The sequence below is a fragment of the Copadichromis virginalis genome, linkage group LG23 (assembly GCF_057382275.1).
Source record: "Copadichromis virginalis isolate Kocher_CV1m ecotype Utaka linkage group LG23, C_Virginalis_male_GT1.1, whole genome shotgun sequence".
NCBI classification, from domain to species: domain Eukaryota; kingdom Metazoa; phylum Chordata; class Actinopteri; order Cichliformes; family Cichlidae; genus Copadichromis; species Copadichromis virginalis.
Window position 1 is genome coordinate 12,858,550 of NC_140639.1, and position 18,804 is coordinate 12,877,353.

Sequence of the window (18,804 nt, forward strand, 5' to 3'; positions counted from 1 at the left end):
AGTCTGAAAGTAGCGTTAATTTTATAACACCGCTCTGCGCGCGCAGGGCGGCCGCACTGGAATCAGTGGAATCAACATTGCTGCCTCTTGCGCAATAAACCCCGCCCGTGGGTACGCTGTGGTGATACACATGCATCGCACTGAAGCAGGCAGTTAAAACTACGTAATTTGTTTCCATGTCTCGTGCACTAGTTCGCGATCCGTCAATCAAGCCCATAATGAAGGTCTCGTTAATGCAGCAGAGCAGCTGAGGGGACGAGAGCAGATTGAGAAGAAACCGCAGGTAATTCACAGCGTTGTTGCTGAAAACTGACATGTTCCTGTCTGTGTTACTGAGCTCCGTGACCCGCTGCGTGTCGCTCGGTTCGGTGTCAGCTCACAGCAGCTCGTTTATCAGCGCCTGCATGAGAGCTGCTTTAGCACGGGCTAGTGCTAGCTGGCTAGCAGGCTAAGTGATTAGCTTTAGCGCCAAGCTAACGCTGCCCAGCGTTAGGTACAGCTTTATGAGCTCAGTGATGCTGTGTCAGTGTGCGGTGTTCTCTGACTGCTGTTTGTTATCATGTGTGGGGAAATAGCGTCAAAACATCAAGGTTATCACTGCTTTTGCTAGCATGCAATGCTGCGATCTGCTGTTTTCCTCCCAGCGATTTATGTAGCTGAAACATTTCTGGCCCCAAATCATAATCGCCTTCATGTTATTTAACGTCGTTCAACGCCTTATTTAGGCTCTGATTAGGTTATAATTATTACTACCCCTGTTATGGATGAGAGTCTTTCTTGTCTTATGTAAAGTTGTTTTTCAAACCCAGCTGCTAAAGCTCAACCCACTTACTGCTTAATCACATTTTTATGCATCATCTGTCAGTGAATATTCGAGTCCAAGTTTCCCATTTGTTTACACGCCTTTTCATATTACCTGACTATGGAGAGCTTTCCTTACTGTCACTCTACACACACAGACGAATATTTATATAAAACGAAGTAACATTAACATGATATTAACACGCTAAACTAGTATAGTCGTTGCTGTATACTACTTTCTGTGTCAAACAGCCAACAAAACTGAATTACAGTCGTAAAAACAGGGCTTACATAAAGTAGAATAAATGCAGCATGACAAACATGGCCAGTAGGGTAAAATAACAAAAAATTAATATAATTAAGCATGTTAAGCACGTTTGATTTTGCAGATTTCTATGATAGATGCACTTCCTGATGCAGCCCAAATTTTCCTCCTGGGACCATCCAATGATCTTGTCAGACAAATATGTAAACCACTGCTGTAGTGGTTAGTGGACATATTGAACAAAGGATATTGAAGATGAAATTGTCTGGCATAAGGACCCCAAGTGACGTCATCATGAATGTAGTGAAGGAGGACATGCAGAGGGTTGGTGTGACAGAGGATACTAGGGATAGAGCGAGGTTGATGCAGGTGATATGATGTGGTAACTGCTAAAAGAAGAAGAAAAATAGTCTTCTTCTAAATATCCACTGTGTGATGGCAGTAATCTATAGTAGATCCCAAGTTTGTCTCAGTTCCTTTTCTAACAGCAAACGGTGATACCATTTCTAATGAGACAAGCTTTAGAAGCAGTTAGGAGGGTGTGAGGTTCATAAGGTTTGACTAAATCCATAAGCAGGCTTTAAAAGTAATTTAAGTTAAAATCTATCTGATACCTAAGAGTTGGCCAGTGTGGGCATCGAGGATGGTGATGTGGTTTCATCTCTGGCAGTTTAGGTGGATGTGGGACCTTTGGCACAGATTCGAGTAGAGGAAATTGTAGAAGTCTAAACCTGATGCTAGGAAGGAGTTGATGACTTTATCAAGATGCGTTAGAGATGTAAAAAAAAATTTATTAAATGTATTTCTTCGCTGGGGAAGGCTAGCCAGTACGGCCTTATTAATTTGTGTGTGAAAGCACAGCTCAAAGTCAAAGATCACATTCAGATTGATGCTGAGGGCAGATTTTCAAGGTTTTTATTCAGGTTCCAGGTCAGATATGGAAGGAATAATAAGAGCTTCAGATCTGGACTCTTTGATCTAAAGAAAGAAATGCATTTTGTTACTAAATAGGCTAAATGGAGCATATACCTGTGTATCAGCCATATGAGCAACAGTGTAAATCACCATTATATTGATGGATTATCTAACGGATAAGTGTAGGTATTACAGGATCAGGCAGCACAAGAGGAACAGATGTTTTGCAGTGAGTGGTCAATGTATTATCCACAGCCACAGTTATTTGGATGACTTCTGCATCAAACAGTGAAGGAATCAAAATAGTGTGAGGATTCCAACTGAATTTGAATAGCCATGATGGAGGAGAAGAAACACAGACACATTCAAACAGCTAACAGAGACACTGCGTTGCATGAAAATGTCTGAGATTATACCACATCGCAAGCAGCACAATTCCACTCAGATTCACATTCCTTTCCACCTGGAAACTAGAATAGAAGTAATTACTGTGGCCTAGGAAGTAGGGCTGGGCAATATGAGAAAAATCTAATATCACAAAATTTTTTGGCTTTGTTGCGATACACTATATATATCACGATATGTCTTGAGCCCCAGCACCTGTGGTAACGTGGGCTAAGGGGGTGAGCTGCAGTTTTAAGCCTTCATGAAATAAAGTTTTTCACGTAAAGATCGGCATGTGTGGTATCCACAGAAACTTCAGAATCTCGGTTAAAAGCTCATGAGAACCATTTCTACAACCACTAAACACTGTGAAAACTACAAACAATTAAAAGAGCAGTTACGCAATTTTGCAAAATGTCCCTAAACACAGAAAACAAAGCCACAAACTCACTTGACTTTTTGTAATGAAGCAAATTGTGCATTGTCTAAAAGCAGAGATCTTGCAGATTTCGAAACTGCAAGTTTTGTCACGCTCCGACCAAAATCTTCCACTTGGGAATGGGAATCAATGCATTCGTGGCATGTGGAAGGGAAAAAAACATTAAATTTCATGCAGACAGCTTAATATTTCCATGGCAACCTATACTCGATGGTTACGATAAAACCATTGAGTATAGCCATCATACGCAGAAAAACTTGCGATACATCCATTATATTCAATATATCGCCCACCCCTACTAGAAAGGTCTTCTTGAAGCACATCAAACTGCTTTCACTGTGTTCCCTCTGGTTCTTCGTTACCTCGCTGAGCTCATCCATCTAATTGTCTTCACTTGAGCGATAATCGTCAGGATAAAAACAGACATGCTTTTAATGATTTTACTGACTTTACCTAGGATGAAGTCACTAAAAAGTAGCATATTAAGGGAAAACTTGAAACAAACCTGGAAAGTAAAGTTTGTAATTGATGGTCATAAAGCTCAGTCCATTTTCATGTACTTACATTGTCATTATTTGTGGATTCCCACCTTGCAGTGACTTTATTAAATTGTCTTTTTATAGCACTCCTTGTTGCATGGTTTTCTTGCAGGTTGGCTGCGTTTGCAGCCCAGAGAGGAGAGGGAAAGATGCCTTCTCCATCATTTACCCTCGATGCTCAGCTGAGATTTCATGACAAATGGCTGAAGATAGACCTGCAGGTATGTACACGAGAAGGAGGCAGTGGCACAAAATAATATTTATCGTGGTGGGTTTTGTTTTTTGGTTGTTTTTTTTTTTTTTCCCCCCCAGTCACTTGATCTGTCAAGTGACTGAGGAGAAGAGATGATCTGTAATGTTTCTTATCTTTACCTCAGCTGTGAGATCAATTTTCCAGATTAACTGGGAAAACGTTACCCCATGTCAGTGTGTCATACTCACTGTTGTCCCCTAGCTGTTTCTTTGTTTTCTAAATATTTCAGAATCGTGGTGCCTTATTGATTGTATTTTACATGACTGACTGCTGTCATGTCAGAACCAGAATTAGTAGAGTTTTATATTTTGAAACCTTTAGTTTTCAGTTAAGTTTAATTTCACTTACTTTGCAGAGAGGGTTTTGTCATTTCACTTTAGTTTTTTATTCTTAAGAAATGTTCAGACTTGAGTTTTTAACTGGTTTCGGTGTTTGTGTCACTTTTTTCTTTTATATGTAATAGTTGGTGTTTTTCTGGAGCCCAATTTTGAGAGGTTCAAAACAGGAAAAACTGTGCATTACAATAATACAGACAGTTGGCTCACAGGACAGTAAACATCTGCAGCAGAGCCTCTCGAGATTAGTTCTGACTAAAACCAGAGACATTTCCTCTGTATTTGTATTTTCAGGGCTTGAGTGGAATTGCTCTGTATATTAATTTGTGCCTCACACATGCATAAGAATGGATGAAAATTACATTTTTGATTTTAGGTCAGAGGCATGTAGGATACAAAATGGCTCTATAGAGGCCACTATGAAAATTTCTATGAAGGTCGAAGTCTACAAGAAGCCTTGATTACATATCTGCGTCAGACCTCATGCAGATGATTATTGTTTTTCTGGTTCAGCCTGTAATAAAGTACATCACCAGAAAATCTTTCTTTTTTCTTTTTTTGAATGTCTGTGTTGTGCAAACAAACCCTTGTTGTTAGTAATTATGAACTCTTTCAGTGAATACACCACAAACTTAACAGGCTGCAGTCTCTCTACCCGGAACTTGAAAATTAATTTGGATCATCCAATCAGGACTTGATTTTAGGGCCCACCATTTTCCCACCATAAAAGCTTCTTTCAGCACTGAAGGAAGTGCAGCTTTAGTGTTATCTGTCTGCTCAGTCTCTGAGCTAACATGGGTTCAAATTTGTCTAAGAATGAGGAAACATTTGGCTTTCAGCTTGTGAATATTTCAGAGCAAACCAATGTCATGCATATGTGTTGTAGCACTAAGGGGATGACACACAAATGGTTTTTTTCTTCAGTCGGTTGATACTCTGAGATAAAACAGCTATTCTGGTACTCTTGAGTTGTGAAGGCTGCACAGATAGATGAAAGGACCTCTGTGTACACTCTTTAGCGAGGAATAAAATTCAGGGAAATGATGTGGAATGACCTGATTATGGAGAAAATAATGCTCTTGGTCATCTTGAGCTGACCTTGAGCACCCTTAAAGAAAATGGTTAGCAGCAATTGAATTTTCAAAATAAGAGGATTATCCAGTAGGATATTATTTCTGTTGTTATCACAGTTCGTTCAGCATGTAACTCAGCCTGTATCCAAGTCAGTGTCTGACCCTCTGAGGAAAAACTTTGGATCAATGAATGATCAGAGTGGATCCATATTAGCTGTTGTGTTCTGATAACGTGATGGAAATGTGTCTGCAGAAGTGACTAGAGAACAAACCGAACGCTATTAATACGCACCACTGTGTGGCTCAGGTCAGGACTTTTTTGTGGGGGGGTTCACAGTATGTAAGTAGAAATTGTTGTTTTCGAATAAATTACTTCACTGCTGGAAATTTTCCTTTAGCTGTGGATAAAACCTTTGAGGTGGTGTCAAATATGTCTCCATGCAGCATTAATAAAAGCAGAGGTTTCTGTTCTGCACTGCACTGATTGTGTTTCTCTTCCTTCTGGCAGCGGGCTTTTTCTCCAGAGGGTCTGAGTGAGATGTGGAATGAGATGGTAAAAGATGAGGAGATAACATTCAACGGAGAAGAATCAGCTCACCCAGGTATTTATGTGTGACATGTGACACCTATTTCCACGCCGTCTGAGGATTGATACCTGAGATTGGGACAGACAGCAGTGCTTTAACCTTGCTGCTGAGGATGAAGGTTAACGTCCTAATCTCTTCTGACTCTTTATAGAAGACTGCACTGACTGTTTTGGAGCTCAGAAGAAGGATGAGCCCAATGATAAAGAGAAGAAGGAAGAGGAGGAGACGTCGACGTCGGTGCATCACTCCATCATTGAGACATGGGACTGGGGACGGCAGCCAGGTGAGAAAACTACCTGAGTGAGTTTAAAAGTCGGGTTAGCTGCAGTAATTCCTGCTGCAGTCTCGTGCTCCCCCTGTGACTCCTGTCATTTTATGCCTTTCCGTTTCCAAGTAGGGTAATTAATACTACGCTGAGAGCAGAGGGTTTTGTAACACCTACATGTGAACTACATAAATCTCGTTTTAGCTAACGGCTCATCTCTCACTGTTTGGCGGTGTGTCTGGCCATGTTGATGTGTGTGTGTTTTGCTGGCACGTGAGGTGTGGAAACTGAAATGACAACCTAAAGTCTGCTGGTCTGAGTGGTTATTTTTACCCTGCAGAGTTTAATCTTAGTTGGCATTACGTTGGTTCACAGCGGGATACAGACTCTCACCCAGTTTGTTTGCTGGTGGGGCTGGGTGGGACGGTTCATGGTGGCAGGAGATAAGCACCGAGCAGGCGGGCCAGTTAATACAGATTTTGATACTGTCTGCCTGGTTGCTTCCTCCTTTTTTTTATTATTGACTGAGACAGGAAGTTGGGTTGGTGTGTACAGTGAGTGTAACTGGATCGCCGCATGGACAAGTGCTCTGTCATTGATGCTTAAAGTTCAAACGGCACACTTCCTGCTTTCCCATTGGATGTTTGTAATTTCCCGAGCTGCTGCGTTGAAGCCAGGATGTTGACATGTGAGATCTTTGCAGGTTTCCTCTCTGTCCCTTGTTAGATTTTTATTAAAGATGTGATAATTTCCTGTGAGTCTAATATTTCTTCAGCTGTGAGGAATGCAGACTGAGCAGAGAGTCTGACTAGGATCCATATCTGTTCTGACAGCTGAGCACAGCTGACTGCTGTGTGGCTCATACAACCTCAGGACAGTCTGGCTTACATAAAGCTTAAGTGGATTTCAGAACTGCTATTTTGGCCCACTTCGCCTTCCCTGCAGCGCTGTGGTTTAGACACAAAAAGGTTTTCTTTTGAGTCAGATCAGAACTCAGGACTTGCTGTGATGAAACTCAGTGGGACAAAATTTATTTTATTTTTTAATTGAGCAACCCTGAAGCATCTAACCAAAAAGCTTAGGTTGCTATACCCGGGGTTGGAAGTGGGATCTTAAATCTGCATTCATTTAAATGTCCAGCAGGGTGGGACTTCCTGATGAGTTTAGTTTTTTGCTCATTTCAGGTAATTGATGAGTACGACATGTTTGTTTTTTGTAAATTATGGTCATTCGATGGGCCTAAAAGGATGATTATCCAGGATGTTTATTGCCTGATGATTTGTCAACTAACTTATTAGACAATGAGTCCATTTGCTCGTTTCACTTAAGTTTTTTATTAGTTTCAGTGTTATTTGTTTTTTAGTCCATTCATTGAGCCAGCCATCCATTTTCTAGCAATTATCTGGGCCTGTGTTTTGGCGTCAGCAGCCTAGACGGAGACCTCTCTCCCTGGCCGTCTTCTCCAGCTCTTGCAAAGGGTTGCCTAAGCATTCCCAAGCCTCCTCACCTAGGCTCTTCAACTCCTCTCTAAGGCTGAGCCCAGACACTAAGCTGATATTCGCCACTTGTATCAGCTTGTCACCATAGGTATGAGTAGGAACATAGATCGATGAATAAATTGACAGCTTTACTTCCACACTGAGCCTCATAACAGATCAGTACAGTGTCAACATCACTGCAGATGTCACACCAATCCACCAGTCTCCTACTCCATCTTCCCCTACTGTGAACGAGAGCCTACTTAAACTCCTTCACACTTGAGATGGCAACTAATTTCCCAAAAAATGAAAAAAAAAACAAAAAAAAAAAAACAACCCAAAACAACAAAAAAGCTGAATCTCATACAGTAAAGCAGATCTTTTTAGGGTAAAGTAACTAAATAAATGAATCAAGCAAAAACATAATAAAATGGCATACTAAATGTATGTAGTAGATATGACTTTAGCTACAAGACAGCAACTCATTCAATCGTTCAGGTAAGCTGCTGAGCAGGTACTTTGTAGAGAGATTACATAGTGTGTAGCTCTGCAGCTCTTACAAAAACAAAAAGACCCATTAAAATGGACCAAAGATGGGGAAATCCCAGGAAGTATGTTATGACCTCTTTTTAGCTGATATGCAGATTTATCACTCAAAACTAGTGACTTCACTCCTGTAGCTTATTTGCAAATTGAGTGTTTCTGGTCATAAACAAATGACATGCCAGTGCACTCACTTATTTTTACTATGTTATTCTTTTCTTTGAACCCTGTGTGTGTGTGTGTGTGTGTGTGTGTGTGTAGATGACAAGGAACTGAAGGACTGCCTGATGGTTCTGGTTGAGGACCAGCAGAAGCTCTCTGCTCAGATGGCCAAAAGCACCCTGTCTGCCCAGCGTCTGCGCCAGCGTCTCGTCATCCTGGAGCGCTATCTCATCTCTCTCAGCCACAGCATGATGGAGGAGAAGTACAAGGTCCGCTGGAAGACTCCGCCCAGCCCACCACTGCCAGCTGCTGACAACAAGAGGTAAATAAAAATGTTTCCTTTCTCAGGAATTGTGCACAAAACCTTGGTCTTATGAGAGAACAGAGGCAGATTTAGAAACTGGGTAATTCCATGGAGAGTCAATGAGCTCCTCTCTGACCTCTTCAGAATCAGCTGATCTTTTTTGTACAATGACGCCTTGCAAAACTTGACCTTCATACTATGAATATTTTTAGAGTTAGAGAGTTGGAGTGAGGTGGGGGTGGTGGTTATTTAAGATTTGTCTTGTTTTTTGTTTATTTTTATTTTTTATCCTTAGCTGTAAAGCCACATTGGACTAGTGAACTGGTCCGTCGGGTTTGTGCAATTAGTCAAGTGTAGTAATCTGGAAGGTTATACACTCATGTCTTCTACAGCACATGCTGCAGGTTAAAGCAACGATTGAAGTCGATGAATGAGGCATTCTGAGTCTGTGCCAACATTTATACATGACTGATGGACTAAAAATGGAATAAAAATAATAATCCTCAACTTTCAGCAACCATTTTTAATGTTCTCTCTAGCCCACAGTGGTTGAGGAGTATGGCAACGTTTAGCGCAGGGGTGTCCAACTCCAGGCCTCAAGGGCTGGCGTCCTGCAGGTGTTAGGTCTCACTCTGGGTCAACACACCCGAATCAAATGATTAGTTCATTATCAGGCCTCTGAAGAACTTCAAGACATGTTGAGGAGGTCATTTAGCCATTTAAATCAGCTGTGTTTGATCAGGGATACATCTAAAACTTGCAGAACACTGGGCCTTGAGGCCTGGAGTTCCCCCACTCATGATCTAGATGGAGCTTAATTTTTTCTTTGTGTGTGTGTGTGTCCATGTTCAGAGAGCAGTGTACCATGAATACCTTATCCTATCATGATTATCCCCATAATGTCCTCCTTCTCTTCTTACCATAACTGAATTTATCTTAGCTTCCTTACCAGAGGGAGGGAGTTGTGGTCATTTAAAGCTTTAAAGTGCTTGTAAAATGGGCCATAAAGGGATAAAGTAGATTATTGTAGGGCCAATAGAAACTGTGTCAAACTTACTGTTTCATTCTTCCTGACTGCCAGAGGAGGTGTGAAATAGCTGGATATCCATCGTATGATTAGAGATTGAGACAGAGTACCAAGAAAGTAACACATGTGACCTGGGTGACGTAAGGAACCCGGCACTCAGTAGTAGTCACTAAGCGAGCATCAGTGCTCACCGCCTGTGCCAGTAGCTTTGTAACCTTCAGCTGGAGCAGTTTCATCCTCCTGAGACTGCATAGCCAGTACCCATCTCTGAAGTCTCGCTTCTGTTTTGATGGGGAAGTGGAGTAAGAGTAAACAGTATTGTATACTCTTAACTATTATGGTGTGTCTATCCAGTCACTGAAAGTTAAACCCTGCAGCTCAGTGTAAGTGCACACTGTGTTTTCTTTAAGTAAGCCTCTTAGGCATGCTCCAATAGGTCTCTCATATGCATAGTAAATGTAGGCCGTACTCTAAATGTGCTCCATATTTACTGTGCAGGGCTTTTAGTTCCAGGCATTTATTTGGAGCAGACTTGATTTTTTTTATTTCTAATTGAAAACCTCATTTTAGGATCTGCTGTTGCTGCCCTGTGATTGCATCACAGCGATGATACTAGGGGTGAACCGTTCATCAAATTTTAAATAGATTTTTGGCTTTCAGCATTTATGAAAGGAACACAATTGTAATTTAAAATGATCTCTCTTAGGCATTCCTTTTTGTGACAAAATCTTAATTTTCCTTGTGTTATAAATCAAATGGACTTAAACCTGTACAGTAGTGGATTTTTCATCCTTTCCGAAGCCTCCCTAGCTCTTCAGTTGAGCTTGAGCTAAGATGGTGAAACTTTTTGTCACAAGGCTCTAAAGGAAGTAAAAGTCACACACAGACAGAAGAAATCCAATGCATCTTCTGTATGTGGGCTTCAGTTGGCTGTTTGATAGTAAGGTTTTTACAATGATGATAATAATATGATAATATTTAATTGATCCGTATGTGCTCGTATTCTTTTCAGCCCTCGTCCAGCCAGTAAAGGTGTGGAAGGTTTGGCCAGAGTCGGCTCCAGGGCAGCTCTTTCTTTTGCCTTTGCTTTCCTTCGCCGGGCATGGAGATCAGGTAAGAAGTGCTGATAGTGAAGACATTTTGTCCTTCGGCGCCGGTGATGATAGGTGTTGTCATGGTGGTGCAAGTTTGCTTAACAGCTGCTGAAGAATGCGTTGCGCCACATTAGAAGCTGCTCGTCGTAAACAACCAAACATCTTTCGCAAGGCTGTGTTTTTAGTCGTGCTGCTAGACGACAGACTGACAGAAGAGGGCCAAGGAGGCAATCCTGCTGCTTTGGCACAAGAATCAATCCAAAGTAGCTGTTTTGGATGTCGTTAAATGTAACTCTGTCATCATGCGTGGTCTCCATTACAGGCAGATAAATCAGGATCGAGTGTCTTGCTTTAGTCTCATGTATTATAATAATGATAATTATAATCATCATCCTCAGGCTATAAATTCAAAATGACTAATAATATTCAGTTATTAACTTTTATTTTGATGTAAATTAGTCACAGATTCTGATTACGTTTATTCAAGCGTAAATCTTTGACCATGTTATTCATTCACTCCCTTCATTTTCAGCTTTGCTAGTGGAGGTGTTGTTTTTGTTAACATTGTGAGGGCTTTGTGTCCACGGGGACTGGGTGGGAACAAAGTGCCTCCCTGTCCTCCATAGCCCTCCTGTAACATGAGCAACACGCACACACGGACACCTCCTATCCCCATTTTAGCCGTGTTCCTGGAAATACTCTTTAGGAACAATGAAGTGTAACACACTTTTTAAAAAAATAAAAAAATTTGTTTGGGCTTTTTTTTTGATTGTTTGGATATTTCTTTTTTTTTTTTTTTTTTTTGGGGGGGGAGGGTTTAATCTGTACTGTATAATGTAGCTACTCTGCAGTGTTTTAAACATGAAAATGTTTGTCTTTGCAGGAGATGATGCAGATCTTTGCAGTGAGTTGCTTCAGGAGTCTCTGGATGCCCTGCGAGCGCTGCCCGAGGCGACACTGTTTGATGAGGGAACTGTGTCATCAGTGTGGCTGGAGGTTGTCGAGAGGGCCACAAAGTTCTTGAGGTCTGTTGTTTTATCAGTTGTACATAATGTTTAATCCCCAAATTTTGCAAGATAAATAACATCTCGTCTTATAAATTGCATAACTTTGTGTGATTCTCATCTCTTGTCTCCTTTGTGAACAGTGATGTACATGGAAGTGCCAGCATCAAATGTAACATTCCCCTTCAGGATCAACATCTAGCCTTGGCCATCCTGCTGGAGCTGGCTGTTCAGAGGGGAACACTCAGGTAACCAGATCTCCTTATTACCTGTTTATTTGTTAATGCCAAATCTAACTTTTCTGCTCATCTGTTGTTATGTCCTACCAGTCAGCTGCTGTCTGCTGTTCTGCTGCTTTTGCGTCTGTGGGAAAGTGGCACCAGAGAGATGGACAATGAGCGCTCCACGCAGGGAACCAGTGCTCCATTACTGCCGCTCCTGCAGCGCTTTCAGAACATACATAGCAGCAAGGAGGAGCCCGTTCCTGAAGAGGAAGCTGAGGTGGAAATTTTCTTTTCCCAGCTGGTTTCTAAAAGAAAATAAGACATGGGCTGACTGGAGATTGATTTCAATTTTTATTTTATTACCATATCATGCATAAAACATGACACCAGTAAAAGGAGAGATCAGAAACAAATAACCCAACTTGAAGTCTTTCCCTAGCACTGAAATGGAAACGGCCAACTTAAAAGCACCAATTTGTTTGTCAAACTGTCTCAGATATTTCATAAAATATGCCATAATCAGAAAATTACACAAAAAAAATGTAATCCATTCTCAACTGCTACTAATTCACATAGTTCACACGTCCTGCTGTCCTCTGGGATGCTTTTAAATCTCCTGCCTTCCTCTTCAAACTGTGCTTCTTGTCCAGTTTGCAGTATCATAGAGCTCAGAACTATATTTTGCTTAATTTGAATATATGTTCTCAAATTGGACTTTTAACAAAATATCTTGCACAACCTGTAGTTTTGCCTTTTCATTGGCTCTGAATGAATAATAATTCATGTTTTTACTTTGATTTAGTGCCAGCCTCCATCTCCAAACAGCAGCTATTTAATCTGCATTAAAAAGCAGTGTGAGGGCAGATGAAAAACTAAATGAAATTCATTGATCTAGAGAGGTAGATCTTTTATATTTATTTTAAACGGGGGGAGAAAAATTATAACCCTGTTATAATAAACAACATGCAGGAAAATCGAGACCATAAGAACAGATAAAGTGCTATCGATATAAATTGTGTTGATTCACGTCTCTCTTGGGAACACGTCTTAAAATGCCCTGTTTTTCTTTTTTTGTTTTTTTTCCATTCATGGTTGAGAATGAAGCTAATTAATATTTCATGGATCTTTGCTGTGGTTTCCAGATCCTCACAGCCCCTCTGAGTCCAAATGAGAGTTTCCTGCGATACTTGACGTTGCCTCAGGATAACGACCTGGCTATCGATCTTCGTCAGACTGCTGTAGTAATCATGGCTCACCTGGACCGCCTAGCTTCTCCTTGCAGCCCTCCACACTGCAACTCGCCTACGTCACACAAGGTGACCCCTCTTTTTATTAGCTGTCACTGCTGAAGTGTTTGGTTCAGTTGTTTTTTACATTTTTAAGTATTACTTAAATCTGTCTTTTTTACGAGCATTATTCAGACCCCCACCTTCAGATTTGAATATGTGACTTGAATATGTGTTGTCTAAGTAGTTAATGCTCAAGCATAAACCAATACTGTCTTGTTTTGTTCCAGGGAACCTTGCAGGAAGTGATTGCCTGGGGCCTCTTGGGTTGGAAACTTTATGCCAATGTTAATGCACCCATTCAGTGCAAAGCCCTGTCGAGCCTCGGGGTCACACAGATTGTCTGTTCAGAAAAGGGGTTTCTTATCCTTTCCAGCAGCGGTGCTGTTTACAGCCAGAACTACAAGAGCACAACCCTGGTCAGTTCTGTCAGTTTCTCTGAGGTCGATCGTTTCATCTCTGCATCTGCAGCAGGTTGAGACTCTGAATTGTTTTGTTGCAGGCTCCCATGCTAATCCACGTTCTAAGCTCCAGAAAGATTGTGAAACTTGCAGCTCATCCTGATGGGCAGCATTACTTGGCCCTATCGTCCAACGGGGAGGTGTTCTCCTGGGGGTGCGGTGATGGTGGCCGGCTTGGACATGGAGATACCACGTAAGCAACCAGAGAAAAAACATGTCCATCCTTTAAAAAGGCTTACACACATTTTGTGCTTCCACCTTTTTGGGGGGGTGTATTAGTGGAGAGTATGTAGGTACAGACATACAACAAAGGGCATCAGGTTGGACTTGAACTCGAGCTGCTGCATTTTCAGCCTCGTGACAGTCGCTGTTATATTACCACTTTATTACACTGAATGTGTTTGTCTATTACAGATATAACAGTGGAGTTGTAGGTTTTTGGAGCATTAAATTAGATTTTGAAGATCTGTTTAAGTTAAATTATTGATGAAACAGGTGGTGCATTATTTCCCAAAATCTGGGACATTTCTATTAATGTTTTGTGCTCGTAGGCCAGAGACAGAATCAAAGGCTTCTGATGATAGAGTGAAATCCCCCAACCCTGCCAGTTCATTTTAAAAGAATCTGTGTTATTAGTAAAATCATAATGAAAATAAAAATATAAATGATAATTATTAATGGTAATGAGCTTCCTGAAAAATTTAGCCTTCTATTTTTACTTTATTTCAGATACCTAGAAGAACCTAAAATGATTGGAACCTTCAATGGAAAACAGGCCGGAAAGCATGTGGTGCATATTGCTTGTGGGAGCACATACAGTGCTGCGATCACTGCTGATGGCGAGCTCTATACATGGGGAAGAGGGAACTATGGTCGGCTTGGCCACGGTGAGCTCCAAATCAACTGCCCCTGATAGATATTCTTGACTTTTTTTTTTGGTCTCTTTGTCTTTACTAAAATTAGTTGTAATCTGTTGGGGTTTCTAGGCTCCAGTGAGGACCAGACTACTCCCATGGTAGTGACGGCATTCAAAGGGCTGAAGGTGGTGGATGTGGCATGTGGGAGTGGTGATGCCCAAACTCTTGCTGTGACAGAGAATGGTAAGCATGCTTCCTGTGGGTGATTAAAAATGCTGGAATTAAAATCCAGGAATTAATGTTTTTAAAATGTCTGTTAGTTAAATAATTGAACCCCCTTTAAAGTTTCATGTGAATTGCTTAGTGTTGTTGTGTCCGACCTGTGTCACCTATTACAAAACCATTAGCAACAGTAGCAGCTGGTGTGTTTCTTGCTTCTTGGTAGCCAGCATATCGGCCATTTTTAGCTTGATTTTTAATAATAGAAGCCACTAGAAATCACCCAGGCTACAGCGTTTAGCTCCTCAATCTGTTACCACAGGTCAGGTGTGGTCCTGGGGTGATGGAGATTATGGTAAACTGGGCCGAGGAGGCAGTGACGGCTGTAAGACACCCAAGCTGGTGGAGAAGCTGCAGGATCTGGACATAGTAAAGGTGTGCTGCGGAAGCCAGTTTTCAGTAGCCCTCACCAAAGATGGCCAGGTGTACACCTGGGGGAAGGGAGACAACCAGCGCCTTGGTCACGGCACCGATGAGCATGTCCGATACCCAAAGCTGCTTGATAGTTTACAGGGTGAGTGAGCTTGACCTTAACATTGATTTTCAGAAGCTTATTTAAAAAAACTAAAAAAACAACAACAAACGTGTTGTTTGCAATCAGGAAAGAAAGTTGTGGACGTAGCTGTGGGGTCGACACACTGCTTGGCCCTCACTGATGATGGAGAGGTGCTCAGCTGGGGCAGCAATGACAAGCTACAGCACTTTGATACGCTCTTTTCCAATAAGAAGCAGCCTAAAGCTCTCCCGGGGCTCAACTCCAAACACATAGTTGGAATCTCCTGTGGACCCGGACAGGTAAGATACCATCACTGTTGGTCTCATAATGTTAGTAAAGAACGAGACACAGATCAGTTACCATTTGCTTGTTTTCAGAGCTTTGCCTGGTCCTCGAGCTCCGAGTGGTCTGTGGGGAAACGTGTGCCCTTCGTAGTGGATGTTTGCCCCATGAGTTTCGAGCAGTTGGACTTGCTCCTGCGGCAGGTCAGCGAGGGCATGGATGGCAGCTCAGACTGGCCCCCTCCGCAGGAGAAGGAGTGCATGGTAGTCGCCACACTCAACCTGCTCAGGCTCCAGGTAGGAAACGGCCTTTGAACGGGTGTGGTTTGATTGGAAATGCTTGTAGAAGTAGAATTTTTCCTCTGCATGTTTGTTTTGTGATGGAGCAAATTATTTGATATTAAGTCTATATCATACAATATTACTGGAGAGGAACAGAATTGTTTTGGTGGGTATGTGCTGTTTTTGAACAGCAGTTCTGTTTTTTTCACATCTGCATTTACTTTTTAGTTAACATTAATAACTTTGCAGTGGAAGAAGACTCCATCTCTTTAGTAAGAATTTCACTGTGTGAATTTTATTTTTTTTATTTATTTTTTTTGGGGTTTTTTTTTTTTTGATAGTCGGGCCTGAGTCATGTTGTGCTGGACTTGGTTCAAATTTTCTTTACATGCTTAAAGGGATGATTCAGTGAAAAGTCCAAATTTGTCTTAGACTTCCCCAAATTATATTTATTTATTTATTTATTTTTCTTTTTTTTGGTCATACTTCTGTCCTGTGGTTCCCATTTCAAAGATTAAATGATCAACGAACTGAACAATCAAAGAAATGAAAGGAAATAATTATTTATTGCAGCCCTAAACCTTCACTGTTTTTCCTCAGTTGCATGCAGCCATCAGTAATCAGGTGGATCCAGAGGAGCTGGGGCTGGGCCTTGGAAGTGTGCTGCTCAACAACCTGAAACAAACAGTGGTGGTCCTAGCTAGCAATGCTGGGGTGCTCAACACAGTTCAAGCAGCTGCCCAGGCTGTCCTCCAGAGCGGCTGGTCCGTGCTGCTACCCACAGCTGAGGAAAGGGCAAGGGCTCTGTCCTCACTCCTGCCTAATGCTGGTGAGTACAAATCAAAACATCTGGTAACACTGATTCAGTATGAAAATAAACATTTAATAGTCCATTACCTGTGATCGGTTTGATGGAAGTGCCTGCAAAGGCTGAGTTTTTAATTTTTATTTTCTAGCATCTGGAAATGAGATGAGTGTGAGTCCCGGCCGGCGCTTCATGATCGACCTGTTGGTCAGCAGCTTAATGGCTGATGGAGGGTTGGAGTCTGCACTCAATGCAGCCATCACTGCTGAGATACAGGTCAGTGTAGTAAATGCACGAGTCAGCACTTGGTTGTCTGTTTGAAATGCTGAGTAAATTCTCTCTTGACTGATATTTGTATATGTGACACAAGGCTCACTCATTTGTTGGCACCCCCGGCACAGAATGCCAGTGCAATGCGATTTTAGTTTTGTTTTTTTGTTTTTTTTCAGTGTGAAAAGTGGCAGCAGAAGTTGTAGCTGGAAGTGCATAGAAGGAAATAATGGTACCTTATGGGCCTCTGACAGTTGTTGAAGGCTGTGTTGCCACAATGCGTAATTGCGTTTCTGGGGAGGTGCACATCAGGTTACAGCGTAGTGTTTCAAAAGCACTTGTAATTACAATTTGCCTGTGGCATACATTTAACAATGTCTAAATCCCACTTTAGAGCACACATGGACAAAATTTGTGACCAAGGACCAGAACCGGCCCATCGAACATCTCCATGTGCTCCCTGACATCCTAAATGATGGTAATAATTTTGTGTATTATATTATTTTTCATGATAGGACATTGAAGCAAAGAAGGAGGCTCAGAAAGAGAAGGAGATTGATGAACAGGAAGCTAATGCCTCCACCATACACCGGTGTCGCACCATGCTGGACAAAGACCTCATCAACACGGGCATCTATGAGTCGGCAGGGAAGCAAAGCTTGCCCCTTGTGCAGCTTGTACAGCAACTCCTGAGGTACCTTCACAAATTGTGCTGCATATACTCCTATAATGTGGTATAATACTTCACTCCCTGCTAGCATATTCATGGATTTAACTTCTGCAGAAACATCGCCTCCCAGACCATTGCAAGGCTAAAAGATGTTGCTCGTCGCATCTCAAACTATTTGGAGGCAGAGCATGTCAGTAAGGAGCGCTCTGCATCTCTGGACCTACTGCTGCGCTTCCAGAGGCTGCTGGTCAGCAAGCTTTACCTGGGAGTCAATGGCACAGAAAATGTTAATGGATACAGTAAGTCTCTTCTAGCTCTTTCGTTTGTGTAGACAGAGGTTACAAGCAAAGCAGTGCTGTCTCAGTGAGGTGGACAGTGAGGCTCATATGCATCCAATGTGTGGTTTGGCCATAAATCTGACATCAACCTAACCTGATGTGCCTTCTGTTCCAACCAGCTGATTGGTTCGGCACTGTGCCCGGTGTCCAAACATGCATGGGATGAGTGCTTTTGACTTTGTTAATTATCTCATATCTATTGAGGAAATGTTATTTCACAGTAATTGTTTTAATGGTTTTAGTCCCCACCGCTAATTAAGAATGAGTTGCAGAAATGCAGTGTGTGGTTTCTCTGGTGCTTTTCTAGATCCTGAGCTCCTGGGTGTTGGTTCCTTGTTAAAAAAGTACATCGCTTTGTTGTGCACTCACATTGGAGACATCCTCCCAGTGGCAATAAGTATCGCTTCTACTGGTTGCCGCCACTTTGCCGAGGTCTCTCGTGTCATCGAAGGAGATCTAACTGGTAAAAAAAAAAATTTCCCTCAGATTTGTATTTCCAGCATATTTATGCTTTAGAGATGTTTGCAACACAGTACTGAATACTGTACTGTTTGTTCTTTGGTAGGAGTGCTTCTCCCTGAGCTGGTGGTGTCCATCATCCTTCTCCTCACCATTGACGCTGGTCTGATGCAGGAGACCGGCTCGATCCCTCTCCTGGCTGGACTCCTGGAACACTTGGACCGTTTCAACCACCTGGCTCCAGGACACGAGAGGGACGATAATGAGGATCTGGCCTGGCCAGGAATTATGGGTAAAACAACATCTATGTTTTACTTGAGTGACATCCTAAATTTTAGGGCAAAGATGAGATGCTACTCTGTGCGTTTCTTTTTAGACTGTAACTAGACTTTCTGCTGTGTTGGCAGGGTCTTTCTTTACAGGGCAGAGCTCCAAGAACAATGAGGAGGTTTCACTCATCCGCAAGGCTGACCTGGAGAATCACAACAAAGATGGTGGCTTTTGGACTGTAATAGATGGAAAAGTGTATGACATCAAAGACTTTCAGGCCCAGTCCCAGTCACTGACAGGAAACAGTGTCCTGGGTAAGACTAAACAGTAGTTTTGGAATGTAATGTGACATCCAGGA

The 18,804-nt window shown here is 41.9% G+C and overlaps 1 protein-coding gene across 3 annotated transcripts in view; it reads left to right on the top strand.

Annotated features, from left to right (window-relative positions):
* The first annotated feature begins 191 nt into the window (after window positions 1-191).
* The window catches only part of herc2 (HECT and RLD domain containing E3 ubiquitin protein ligase 2), a 51,715-nt gene continuing 33,102 nt past the window's right edge, over window positions 192-18,804 (top strand). For all 3 annotated transcript variants that reach the window (XM_085449725.1, XM_085449727.1, XM_085449726.1), the window contains exons 1-24: window positions 192-283; window positions 3,456-3,564; window positions 5,513-5,606; window positions 5,743-5,874; window positions 8,139-8,361; window positions 10,383-10,483; window positions 11,348-11,489; window positions 11,612-11,716; window positions 11,798-11,969; window positions 12,835-13,008; window positions 13,209-13,397; window positions 13,481-13,632; window positions 14,169-14,326; window positions 14,426-14,539; window positions 14,838-15,089; window positions 15,177-15,370; window positions 15,449-15,649; window positions 16,235-16,463; window positions 16,591-16,715; window positions 17,225-17,403; window positions 17,494-17,678; window positions 18,025-18,180; window positions 18,283-18,468; window positions 18,584-18,760. In XM_085449725.1, the coding sequence (XP_085305851.1) occupies window positions 3,493-3,564; window positions 5,513-5,606; window positions 5,743-5,874; window positions 8,139-8,361; window positions 10,383-10,483; window positions 11,348-11,489; window positions 11,612-11,716; window positions 11,798-11,969; window positions 12,835-13,008; window positions 13,209-13,397; window positions 13,481-13,632; window positions 14,169-14,326; window positions 14,426-14,539; window positions 14,838-15,089; window positions 15,177-15,370; window positions 15,449-15,649; window positions 16,235-16,463; window positions 16,591-16,715; window positions 17,225-17,403; window positions 17,494-17,678; window positions 18,025-18,180; window positions 18,283-18,468; window positions 18,584-18,760 (3,712 nt within the window). In that variant the 5' untranslated portion in view covers window positions 192-283; window positions 3,456-3,492. The remainder of the gene's footprint in view (window positions 284-3,455; window positions 3,565-5,512; window positions 5,607-5,742; window positions 5,875-8,138; window positions 8,362-10,382; window positions 10,484-11,347; window positions 11,490-11,611; window positions 11,717-11,797; window positions 11,970-12,834; window positions 13,009-13,208; window positions 13,398-13,480; window positions 13,633-14,168; window positions 14,327-14,425; window positions 14,540-14,837; window positions 15,090-15,176; window positions 15,371-15,448; window positions 15,650-16,234; window positions 16,464-16,590; window positions 16,716-17,224; window positions 17,404-17,493; window positions 17,679-18,024; window positions 18,181-18,282; window positions 18,469-18,583; window positions 18,761-18,804) is intronic.